This window comes from Carya illinoinensis, chromosome 14 (genome assembly GCF_018687715.1).
Source record: "Carya illinoinensis cultivar Pawnee chromosome 14, C.illinoinensisPawnee_v1, whole genome shotgun sequence".
Lineage (NCBI taxonomy): Eukaryota > Viridiplantae > Streptophyta > Magnoliopsida > Fagales > Juglandaceae > Carya > Carya illinoinensis.
The window spans coordinates 15870602-15883651 of NC_056765.1; the positions used below are offsets into that span (position 1 = coordinate 15870602).

General features: G+C 39.2%; 1 protein-coding gene across 1 annotated transcript; it reads left to right on the forward strand.

Moving 5' to 3' along the window:
- The first annotated feature begins 6799 nt into the window (after window positions 1-6799).
- LOC122293630 lies at window positions 6800-7690 on the forward strand. The gene has a single exon (XM_043102161.1). It carries the CDS (start codon window positions 6800-6802, stop codon window positions 7688-7690), a length of 891 nt encoding a protein of 296 aa, XP_042958095.1.
- Window positions 7691-13050: the final 5360 nt, after the last annotated feature.

The window sequence follows — 13050 nt, forward strand, 5'->3', positions numbered from 1 at the left end:
GTCCTTAAATCTTCTTTCAGCTAGTCAACTTTTGGAGTTAGGTCTTAAACTTACCTTTTCGAATCCCAGTGTTGATGTGCAGGATCCATAGACGAGGTCAACTCATTGGGACATGCAGTAAGATTGGATGTTTGTTCAAGCTCACTTCTTTGCAGCTTCCATCACATTTGTCTTGCTTCTTTGATGCTCCTACTATATCTTCCCAGTTATGGCATTCTCGGTTAGGTCACACTTCTCTTCTTTGTGTTCATCTTTTGGCCTCTCAAGGTCACCTAGGTTCTATAGGGTTTGAATATTTTGATTGTGTCTCTTGTCAACTTGGAAAACAAACTCATTTACCATTTAATATAAAAGAATCTTTTTCGACTACACCTTTTGATTTGATTCACTCTAATTTGGGGTTTTGCACCCATTCCTACTGATGAGGGATCTCGTTATTTTGTTATCTTTGTTGATGATTATTCTCATTATACATGGTTATATTTGTTACAACATCGATTTGAGCTTGTCAATGTTTACCAAACTTTTCACAAAATGGCCCAAACTCAATTTTCTTGTACCTTTAAAGTTTTTCATTTAGATAATGCCATGGAATACAATGACAAAATTCTCCTTGAGTTCCTTAATCAACAAGGCACACTGTCACATCGTTCTTATCCCTATACCTCTCAACAAAGTGGTCATGCAAAATGAAAACATCGTCATATTCTGGATACTGTAAGAGCTCTTTTACTATCTACTTCGTTACTTGAAAAGTTTTGGGGTGAAGCTATTCTTACCGCTCTGTACACTATCAATCAGCTCCCTACACTTGTACTTCACAACAAATTCCTTATGAGCTTCTTTGTTGTATGATTCCTAACTATTCCCTACTTCGAGTTTTTGGTTGTGCCTATTTTGTTACTCTTCCACCTCATGAACGAACTAAACTTGAACCCCTTTCTCGGTTATGCTATTTTCTTGGTTATGACTTCACTCAAAAAGGTTATTGTTGTTATGACCGTATCTCCAAACATCTTTGAGTCTCTAGTCATGTGGAGTTTTAGGAACACAAACCTTTTACTAGTATCTCCACATCCTTCCTTTCCTCCTCTAACCACTCACTAATATTCACTGATCCCTCTATTGCTCTATTTCCTGACTATTCTGCAGAGATTCCAAACTCTTCAGAAAGTTCTTCCATTGCTACACCCAATCTAGTTGACGCATTTGATGGACCACCTGCAAAACCACCCATTTCTCAGTCTTCTCAACTCCTTGAACCTTGATGTTCCAGTCGAGTAAGTGTTCCTCCTACTCATCTTCGTGATTACCATTGTTTCTCTATCTTGGCCACCCTCCATGAACCTCACAATTATTGCGAGGCTCGTACTAACCCTCTTTGGCAACAAACTATGTCTGATTAGTTGAATGCTCTTATCAAAACACATACTTGGGATTTGGTGGACTTGCCTCTTGGGAAAGCTGCACTGGGATGCAAGTGGATTTATAAAATAAAGACTTGGAAAGATGGATCAATTGAATGCTGCAAGGCTCGACTTGTTGCAAGGGGATTCACCTAGGAGTATGAGGAGAATTTTGCTCCTATTGCTTGACTTACCTTTGTTAGATCTTTACTTATAGTAACTGCTATATGACATTGGAAACTTTTTCAAATGGTTGTTAAAAACACCTTCCTTAGTGGTGATCTTATTGAAGAAGTTTACATGCAACCTCCACCTAGCTATGAGCATTCTCCACATGAAGTTTATCGTCTTTGTTGTGCACTTTATGGCCTCAAATAGGCTCTTCGAGCTTGGTTTGAAAAATTTCAGTCAGTGGTTTCTCAACAAGGTTTTCTTTCTAGCCCATATGATTCTGCACTCTTTCTTCGCATTACTAGGGTAGGTACCATCCTTCTTCTTTATGTAGACGATATGCTTATTATTGGTGATGATATTACTGGTATTCAAGATCTTCAAGCTTTTCTTAATCAAAATTTTGAGATGAAAGATTTGAGACATCTTAACTACTTTCTTTGCCTTGAAGTTGCTTCAAGTCAAGATGGTTATTATCTCACTCAAGCCAAATATGCTTCTGATTTACTTTCCAAAGCTGGGTTGACAGATAGCAAGGTAGCTAGTAGTCCACTTGAGTATAATACTAAGCTTGTTGTCACTGATGGTTTCCCACTTGCAGATGCAACACTTTATCAACAATTAGTTGGCAGTCTCATTTATCTTGCTGCCACCACGCCTGACATTTCATATTCTATTCATCTGGTCAGTCAGTTTATGAGTGCACCTCAATCTACCCATTTTGTTGCAGTTCTTTGAATTCTACTCTACATCAAGGGTACTTTATTTCATGGTATGCACTTTTCATCCCACTCCTCTCTAGAGAGCTACAAGCCTATTCTGATGTAGATTGGGTAGGTGATTCTACTAATCGTCACTCTGCCACTGATTATTGTTTCTTACTCAGTACTTCTTTGATTTCATGGCAAAGCAAGAAACCATCTGTTATTGCTCATTCTAGCACTGAGGCTGAGTATCGTGCCCTTGTTGATACAACATCTGAAATTTTATGGTTGCTTTTGCTTCTGAAAGATATGGGTGTTCCTTAACCAATAAGTTATCCTCTTCACTGTGATAATCATAGTGCCGTCCAGATTGCACATATTGAGATTGATTGTCACTTCATCCACATCATCTTTAACATGGTGTCCTCCAGTTACACTCAGTTTCTTTTGAAGATAATCTTGCTAATATTTTTACGAAATCCCATCCACCTGGACGGCTTGGTGATCTTGTTTCCAAACTCCAGTTGACTTCGCCACCAAGAGTTTAAGGGGGGATGTTAGTGTATACATTAGTATCTTATAATATCCCTAGAATATTTTATTATTCCTGTAATTATGCTAGGTTAGAATCTTTCCATATAGTGTATTTCCTTATTGACTTTAACCTTACTCCACTATGTATAAGCCTCCTTTGTATAGTTTGATACACACAGAAATATACAATTAGATGATTCCTCATAATTCTCTCTATTTTAACAATGATAAAATGCATAATGGACATTCCCCCTAAAGCGGAACGCTTATTTATCAATGCCTTTTTACATCCCACAACTTATGTAGATCACTAAGGCCCATTCAGCTTTCGTGCAAGAGCACTTGATTGAAGGTGGCTAAGATTGGGCGACTCCTTTGGTGGTTGAGATCAGGCAACCGGGCAATCACAGATCCAAGAAACCTGATTTGACCATCATGTGATATCCCCTTTTTAAGTGTATTTTCACTGAAGGAGTATTTTAATTTAATTAAAATATTAGTTCTTTTATTTTAATTTATTTTATTTTAATTGGATTTATTTATTATATTTTAGCTTGATGTGATGTTTAAATTATTTTAGTCGTTTTATAATTTTTAAAATTGTTTTCGTCGGATCAGTTTCTAGACTCCATAAGTGAGGATTGGACCTCATTTCTTTTCCACATCTTTTCTTTTTCTCTTTTCCTTTTCCTTTTCTTTTCCTTCTTTTCCTTTTTCTTCTTCTTGCTTTCTTCCTTCCGGTTCCCTCCCGTGCGCTACGCTCTCTCTCTCTCCTCACTATCGTCATTCAACTTCTGCCGCCCAGCACCCCCGTTCGCCGGTGACATGGTCGACACCACCCACCCAGTTCTCTTCCTCTCTGGCCAGCACACCTCCTCACCAAATTTCACCTCCATCCGAGCTGCCGTTTGTCTCCGAGAGCCCCTTGAAGCCGCACGATTTTTGTGCATTTTAGCCACCGTCGTTCTGCCTCCGGCCACCATCTCTTCACCACTTCATCACCTACCTCTTGTCATCCTAAACCACCCATTTTCAGCCCTGATTCGTTGCCAGAGCAGCTCCCATGAGCTCAACTTCGTTTTTCCATTTTTTCACTTCCACCGCCATTTCCACCACCACTCACAGCCAAATCTCACTTCCATTAGCTTCATAAACATCTCTAGGCCATTCCCTATCAATCCCAAGTCTTGGTTTGTCCCCATTTCAAAGTGGGTATTTTACAACCCACTGGCACAGTGTATTTTATACTGTTACGTTGTTTTTTCTCCGTCGTTTGCAGCTCCTTGATCCTTCAAAAATTATCATATAGCGCTGTAAGTATTTTTCAAACTCTATTTTAGATTTAAATATATTATTACTTTTATAATAAATTCATTGACTGGTTGGTTAATTTTGAACTAAGTCCGAGGAGTCGGGGGTCGGATGGATTGAGGACAGAATTGTTTGTTATCGTTGATTTTATTATTTATTGGATGGATTGTGTATTGAGGTGTGCATTGCATGGTGCATTCATGTGCATTTATTAAATTGAGAAAAACTGATTTTATTTTTATAAATGGGTTTTCGGGTGCGTGAGTATCATGGACCCAAGCTGGGATGGGGTATTATCTCAGTGGAGCTCCTTTGGTCATTCGGGAGTGGATAATACTGAGTGACATCCCCTGGATTGTCGCTGGGCGACGACCGGATCGCATGATATGGTAACACTGTCGTGTTGACTCAGTGGTTCCTAGGCTGGCCAGGACTAGAGGATGGCCTGGTCCAGGTACGCGCTGGGCGCGAGACTCGGCATCGCTCGTTTAGGTATTACATGCGTAGTCGTTACCTGCGGTGTGGCACAGGAGGTAGAGTGTGCGGATGATCCCTAAGGGAGATTATGGTGCATGTGATAATTGGAACGGGTTTTGGATTTTGGATACGGGCCATTTTCTGAGAAAATGACGAGGTTTTGCTCGAGGTTGTTGTGATCCATTTTTTGGGAAAATGATGGTTTCTTGATTTGGGCCATTATCTAGGATAATAACAAGGACTGGTTTTAAAGGTATGTTTTCGGGCCAAAATGGGATTTTTGGCGTGTGTGGAAAAATGTGAATTTATGAGATATATGCATTTAGCATTCTTTCATGCATATTGTTGAGTTTAATATGTTTTTATCTTATGGCGTTTGGATCTTTACTTACCTGCGGCACCATTTTGGTACCGTAGATTTTGATGCAGATGTCGAGGAGGAGGCTCCGCCAAAGTTTTGATTTGGAGTTTTATGCCTTGTAGTTTGGTTTTGAAATGATATTTGAGACTTGTAATATTTTAAACTGGTTTATATTAAACAAAAAATTATGGTACTTAGTTATAAGACTCTTTTATCCGCTGCGTGTTTTTATTGCACCCTTGTTGTATGTACACACCCTTGGCACTTGGCGATAGGATGGTGACCCGTGTTGTCATCATCCCGACGCCTCGATCTCCACGTGTCCGTACATGAGAATTGAGGGCGTCACACATCACATGTTGGCCATATATTGGCCACCGTAGGGTGCTCGTTTTGGCCACTCTGTGGTGGGTGCTATTCCATTTTCATTTCTTCTTATATAAAATCAGCTTTTAATTATAATAAAAATATATTTTTATTTTTTTGAAAAATAGCCAGAGGTGTGGTACATTGGAGTTGGTCCATGCGGTTCCTATTAATGATGTTGGATGGAAAATGAACAAAGGGTCCTAGACTACTAATTATTAACGCATACCACAGGTCGTTTATCTATCACTTAAAAAAAATGCATAGGATGCTAGATATATAAAAAGAGGCCTAGGCACAAGGGGTGTTCTATCAAGTTTCTTATTAAATATTGTAGTTTTATTTCTCCAAATTGAACTATCAATTTAGATAGAGAATTAGAACATTAGAAGATCTCATTCGGTATATATGTTTAAATCTATATAGGTTCTTCTTGAATAGAAAAGGGGATGTCATCTGCATTAGGTTTAAAGAGGGTACTTCTTGTTTTGAGGAGTTGTGTAACTCATCCTCTATATATTAAAAAAAAAAAAACGTTAATTACCAAAAAAATAAAAAAGGAAATATGAGAGAGAGATGACCTCAAACCATTGTAGCTCTCTTTGCATTTGTAAAGTTGCCCCTAGGAGTTGATTAAGCATTGAGGAATTCTCTACCATCCCTGCCAGATGTAGTATGTTATTATCATCTTTGTCTGTTAAACCTATCAAGTAGTTCCTCATCCCCACTTGCTTCAGCTTGTATAGAATGTTAAAGATATTTTCTTGAATCATAAATATGTTTCTTCCATACTCCGGATCAGAATAACAGGTCCATTGGAAACTTCTATCCACCTTAATCATCTCCCGAACAAACTTGAGATTTCCATTCTTGGCAGCACAGCCGATGGCATGAGTATAAACTAGACCATCGATCCTTATGTTGTTGAGTATTTGAGTTTGATATCACTTCACTCATTCGAGAAAGAAGTTTATCGTATTGTTCATCAATTTCCATTCCTTGCCACTGCATTAATAGTCCTTCATAATTATCGAGACATTGTCAATTAGTTTAACTAAACAAAATTATAAATATTAATTAATAATAAAATTTGTTTACTTATAATAGATATTAGAAAACTTTTACTCGAATCAAAGCTGGCAGAATATTTCTTTTTCTACATACTAGAGAATAGAATTTTTCATATATATATAATATATAATGAGTTAAATGTTAAAGTAATTTTCTAGAATCTACATTTATTTTCCTTTTAGAAATGTAGTGAGGTATTTTTGTAATTTTGAGTGTTGGAAACGCCTGCACATGTACAAAGACACATGTCATTCTTTACTTCCTAGCCTTTGCATCTCACAATTTCCTATGTTGACCACATACACTTCCTAGATAACGAGTGTGACTGTTTTACCTTTTTCTCTCTACGGAATAGGGTTTCTGGTTTCAGCCGTGTCTTGGGCTTTACGTGAGGCTGCATGGCAGCCATTGAGGGTGGCACCAGTCGGCCCTCTTTTGCCAATTTGGAGGCTGCCGTCCCGCAACCCATCCCTGAGATGGTTCTTGCTCCTAGAATTCCTAAGATAGTTGATGGTGAGGTGTTCTTTCAATTCACCAAAGAAGAAATCGCAAGATTAGCGGAGCCTTTCCGCTTCTCGATAGTTCTGAAGTTTCTGAAACAAAGACCTTCGTTGGATGCCTTCCGATCATTCATTCATAGCCGATGGGGACTCTCTTCCACTCCGGTTGTATCTTCCATGCAGCGTCCTCGGAATGTTTTTGTTCGTATGATGTCTGAAGCCGATTTCACAAAAGCACTCTCACGGGAGGTGTGTGAAATTAACGAAAGTTTTTACCGTTCGTTTTGGTGGTCTCCAGATTTTGATGAAGATGCAGAACCTTCAAGAGTGCCAGTCTGGGTTTACCTTCCAAGTCTTCCTCCAAACTTCTATCAAGAATCTTTCTTGAATATCCTCATGATGCCGATAGGAAGTTTTATCCGGCGTGACAACCCAACCAGGTGTGCTACACATACGGATGGAGCACGTTTATGTGTAGAAGTTGATGCTGCAAAACCTCCTCTTTCTTATTTCTGGATTGGGGCTCCAGGGTTACTATCTAGTCGCAAGCAAGAGGTGATTTATGAGACTCTCCCGGCATATTGCAATTCGTGTAAAATGCAGGGACATAATACTCGGACATGCAAAGGAAAATCTGGGCAACACAGGAATGGACGTAAAGGGACGAAGGATAAGCAGGAGAAAGGGCAACCGGTTGCTGTTAATGGAGAGGGAATGAAAGAAAAAGAAACGGAAATGAATAGGCCTGTTGTTAGTGTGGAAAATATGCAGAGTAGCGGCAAGGAGTAAACGGGTCCAGAGTCTACTACGGTGGATTTACGTCTGCTGTTTGCATCTATGGGGTGATTCTGATATGTGAGGAACCTGTGGGGATGGTGGAAACTCAAAATAAAAATGTGTTGGTGATTAACCATGTTGAAAATGGAGTGGAAGTTGTAGAATCGAAGGCTGTACAGGATCTGCTATGTGTGGAAACTGCTAATGAAGAAAATAGAGGTAGTGTGAGGAGGACAAAAAATGTGGATTATGCTACGTGTGGTGATCACGGGGAACTGAATATGATAAACACAGATCAGAATGTGCCTCTCCTAGAGGTGCAATTTGACGGGACAGGTCTGATTGAAGTGCAACCGGAGAGGGTGGGTGAAGAGGAAACCGAGAATCCAAGAGTTGAGGAATCGGTTGAGATTGATAATGCAGTTTCAGAACCAGAGCCAGAGATTCAAGCAGAAGTTTTCAATCAAGAGAAAGACTATCTTACGGAGTCGGAGGCAAATGAAGGTAAAAAAAAAATATAAGAAGAAGATGTTTGTTAAAATGCGTAGTTCTTCACAGGCTCATGCCCAAGTTTCTAAACTTAACCTATGATTGAGTCCATCTTTGTATGGAATATTAGGGGGGTTGGCACCTCTCAAAATAGATTAAAGAAGTTGATGGGAAAATTGAAACCAAAAATAGTTGCTCTTTTGGAACCTTTTCAAAATGAAGAGGGTGCAAGTCAATTAGCTCGAAGGCTAAATTTTGACAACTATATTTCTAATGAGGATGAAGGGGGTAAAATATGGATTTTTTGGAAAAACGCTCATATGGTGCATGTCGTTCGGATGGGTATGCAATTTATTTCTATTATGGTTGGAGAAGGTAATATGACATTCTTGCTTACTGTTATTTATGCCAAGTGTACATTGGCGGAGAGACGGCTCCTTTGGGAGGACCTTAGCATTAATAATATGGGTTTTGACTCTTGTATGTTTGTGGGTGATTTTAATATTATACAGAATGATTCAGAAAGAAGAGGTGGTAGGCCTCGGACTATAATGGCTATGGAGGATTTTAATAATTGGATTCATCAAGGAGGTTTGATGGAGATGGTGACGAAAGGGAGTGGTTTTTCTTGGTGTAATGGGTGAATGGGGCTTGCTTGTTCTTGGGTGCGCCTTGATCGTGCTCTCATGGATAGTTCTTTCTTGGCTTTGTTTCCTAATGCTTGTTGTTCTTATTTACCGTGTTCGACTTCAGATCATGCTCCCATGTTTATTGAACTTATGTAGGATCCTTTCTCCTATGGCCCTGCTCCGTTCCGTTTCCAACAGATGTGGGTGGACCATCATGATTTTTTAGATTGTGTTCGGTCAACTTGGGAGGTCCATATGGATGGGTCGGCTATCTATAATCTGACTAGAAAATTAAAAATGACAAAGGTGGCTCTTCGAGAATGGAACAAAAGTGTCTTTGGCCATACTTTGAGTCGTATTGATGCTATTGAAAAACAGATTGAGAATATTGAGTAGCAATTGCAAATATCTTGGGAAGACAATTTGGGGAACGAATTACAAGAGGCAGTTTTGGATTTGGCTCTTTGGAGACGTCGGGAAGAGGTGAGATTGGCTCAGATGGCTAAGTTAAAATGGAAGATGGAGGGGGATCGGAATACCAAATTCTATCATGCTTGCCTTGCTAATAAAAAAAGGAAAAGAGTGCTATATATGTGGTCAAATGGGGTGGTTTTTGAGACGCTAGAAAGTCTTCACCAAGGGGCAGTAGAGTACTTCACTTCTGTTTTTCATGGGGAGTCACCTGCAGAGCAGCCTAATCTTGAAAATTATATTGAGCCTGTCATTTCAGAGGAGGAAAATACCTCACTCATTCGTCCTCCCACTATAGAGGAAGTGTTTGAGGCTGTGTCTTCTATTCCATCTTAGAGTTCACTGGGCCCAGATGGATTTGGGTCGGGCTTTTATAAATCTTGTTGGGAGATTGTTAAAGGTGACGTCTGGAGGGTAGTGAAGGAATTTTTTGTGACAAAGAATCCTCCCAATTATTTTACGGCTTCATATTTGGTTTTAATACCAAAGGTGGAGTCGCCTACAAGTTTTGATAAGTTCCGACCCATCAGCATTTGCTCTGTTTTTTATAAAATTTGCTCCAAGATTATTGTATCTCATTTAACAGGTTTACTGCCTCGCCTGATTTCTCTGGAGCAAGGTGCTTTTATTCCTAGAAGAAGCATCTTTGAGAACATTAGCCTTACTCAGGAAATGGTTCACTCCATTAATAGAAGAATTCATGGAGGTAATATTTTGCTAAAAGTAGATATGGCAAAAGCCTATGATCGTGTGGACTGGGCCTTTCTGATCAAAGTCTTGCGCAGGTTTGGTTTCTCTACTCAATTCTGTGATTTGGTGCATTTTTGTATTTCTAGCCCTTGGTATTCGATAATGATGAATGGTACAGTTAAGGGCTTCTTTCCGGGAGGCCGAGGTCTTCGTCAAGGTGATCCGCTGTCACCTTATTTATTTATCATACAACAAGAGGTCTTATCCCGGTTGATCCAGAGAAGTGTTCATGAGCATAAGTTTGGGTTGTTCTCACAAGCCCGTGGTACACCTATTGTTTCTCATTTGATGTATGCTGATGATGTCATGATTTTTTACAATGGTAGCCAGAGATCGGTTAGAGTCCTTCAGCAAATTTTGAGCCAATATGAGAGGTGGTCGGGACAGGCTATCAATATTTAGAAATCAGCATTATATTATTCGAATAAAATTTCCTCTAGAAGGAAGCGTAGATTATTACGGAGCACGGGATTCAGAGAGGGGACTTTCCCTTTCAAATACTTGGGGGTGCCGATTAATTTGGGAAAGCTTAAACAGGTTCACTTAGAAGATATGATGAATAAAGTGAGGCAAAAAAATAGTCGTTGGAAAATGAGGCTTCTATCTTTTGGTGGAAAGCTCATTTTGTTACGACATGTTATTTCTAGCATGGTGTTTCACCTATTTGCTGTTTTACAGGTTCCTCAAGTTATCATTTCCAAGATTCACCAATTGATGAGTTCTTTCTTTTGGGGAGAATCAGATGGGCGGGATAAAAGAAAATGGGTGGCATGGAGATATATTTGCAATCCGGTGGAAGAAGGGGGGCTTGGTTTGCGGGCCCTTCAGGACTGTCAGAAAGCTTTGCATATGCGTTTTGCGTGGAATCTTATTCAAGGTAATTCTTTATGGGCCAATTTTTTCAAATCAAAATATGTGGGAAACACCTTGGTGCTTAATTCAAGACCCAAAAGGGTCTAGGTTTTGGAGAATGGTTGCAAATTGTATACCGATGCTGTTGAATAATTCGAAGTGGAAGATTAGAGAAGGTGATATTTATTTCTGGTATGATAAATGGAGGGAGAATGGCCCGCTAATAAATGATATGTCCCCAATTGGCTCACCTTTGCTTAAAATAAAAGATTATTGGTTATCAGATAGTTGGGATGTGGATATGTTAGAAAGTTTAGTAGGGGGGAGAAGGTAGATGAGATTTTAATTTCATTATCAAGGCCTAATTCTGGAAAGGATGTTCTGATTTGGACTCCGATGGAGACAGGTAAGTTTACTACTAAATCTGCCTGGAACTGTATTCGTGTTAGGGGATCTTCTCTTGATGGGCATACTTGGATTTGGAATAAATGTATTCCATTAAAAACGTCTATACATTTTTGGAGGGCTTTGCATATGGCCTTGAGTGTGGATGATAGATTGCAACGTATTGGTATTCCTATTGCTTCCAAATGTGATTATTGTATGGTAGGTCAAATTGAAGATTTGAATCATGTGTTATTTGAGGGTGATTTCCCTAAAAAAATATGGTGCTTTTTTGCCACTATATTTGGTATTCCTATTGGAAGTGGTTGGAGACAGAATGCAGGGATTTGGTTCAGGCGAGCTAATGCATCTACACAGGTGGGTTTTATTGTGGGTATTATGCCCATCATTGTTACTTGGCGGTTATGGAGGAGAAGATGTCTAGCTCGGATGGAAGGTATTTTGGAGTCCCATAACACTATTGTCCATTCTATTGGTGTATGGCTTGGTTCTCTTTGTCATATGATTAAATGGCCCAAACGGTTATCTCATCGAGATGGTATGATTCTTGAGGCCTTAGGATAAAGCCGGTTGCCCCGAATGTCCCTTCTTGCAGAGTAGTAAGGTGGACTAAGCCACCATTGGGGTGGCATAAATTAAATACGGATGGTAGCAGTCTTGGCAATCCAGGTTCATGTGGTATTGGGGGGGTAATTCGCAACGAGTCAGGATGTCATGTCCAGGCTTATGCTTCACATCTTGGTTTTGGCTCTAATAATAAAGCAGAACTTATGGCGCTTCTTCAAGGTTTGAGGATTTGCAAAGCTTTAAATATCACTAAGGTGATTGTTGAAATGGATTCACAGGTAGTTATTTCTTGGTGGATGAGAGGAAGATGTGGTGTTTGGTATCTGGAGGATTTTTGGGAGGAAATTATTGAACTGACCCGAACCATACAATGTCATTTTCAACATGTTTTGCATGAAGGTAATAGAGTGGCAAATTGGTTAGCCAAAGCTGGGGCTTCAGGGGAGGAGTTGGCATTCTATACTCATTGTAATATGCCTCAGTTTTTGTGAGGGTTGATCCGTTTGGACAGTTTAGGCCTCCCATCTTTAAGATGTTAGGTCTGGTTTGTTTTTTTTTTTTTTGTTTTGTCTAATAGGTCTAGTGGTGTTTTTGTTTTTGGAATGTGGTTCTTTTGGTTTTTATTGGGTTTTGTTTTTTGTTTCCACGGTATTCCTCAGCTATAAGTGAGGGTTTTTAATAAATATGAGAGGGATTCACTCTTGGACATGTGACCTTCTACTCTTCTTAAAAAAAAAAAAAAAAAAAAAGAGCCTTTCACATTTCTAGGCAATCTTAATTGTTTCTCTTGTGCAAATTCATACCCCATTTTTGCTGGGCTCATGTCAAGTCATGCTTATGTTGTTGGATAAGTGTGAGAATGCTCTAGAACCATCTCCCAACCCCTATATATACCCTAGCCTAACTGATGAAGCGCTAAAATTGCATGATTAAGTTACTTAAGCGAACAAATTGTTTAATAAAAAATGATTTAAGTACTTAATTATGCAATAGATCACATTACTTGAGTCAATTGATAAATTCTAGTATTTTGGTGCTTAAAAAGATTTATAATGCAATTGTTTCACATGAAAATAAATATTTCATTTTTATTCCTCTCATAACAGGGATAGTTTGGGCAATACACAACATCATTCAAGTGTGAATGCACACACGCAGACCAAACATTCGGACAGCACCAGCAGAACACTCACAGAACTTGCAGAAAAA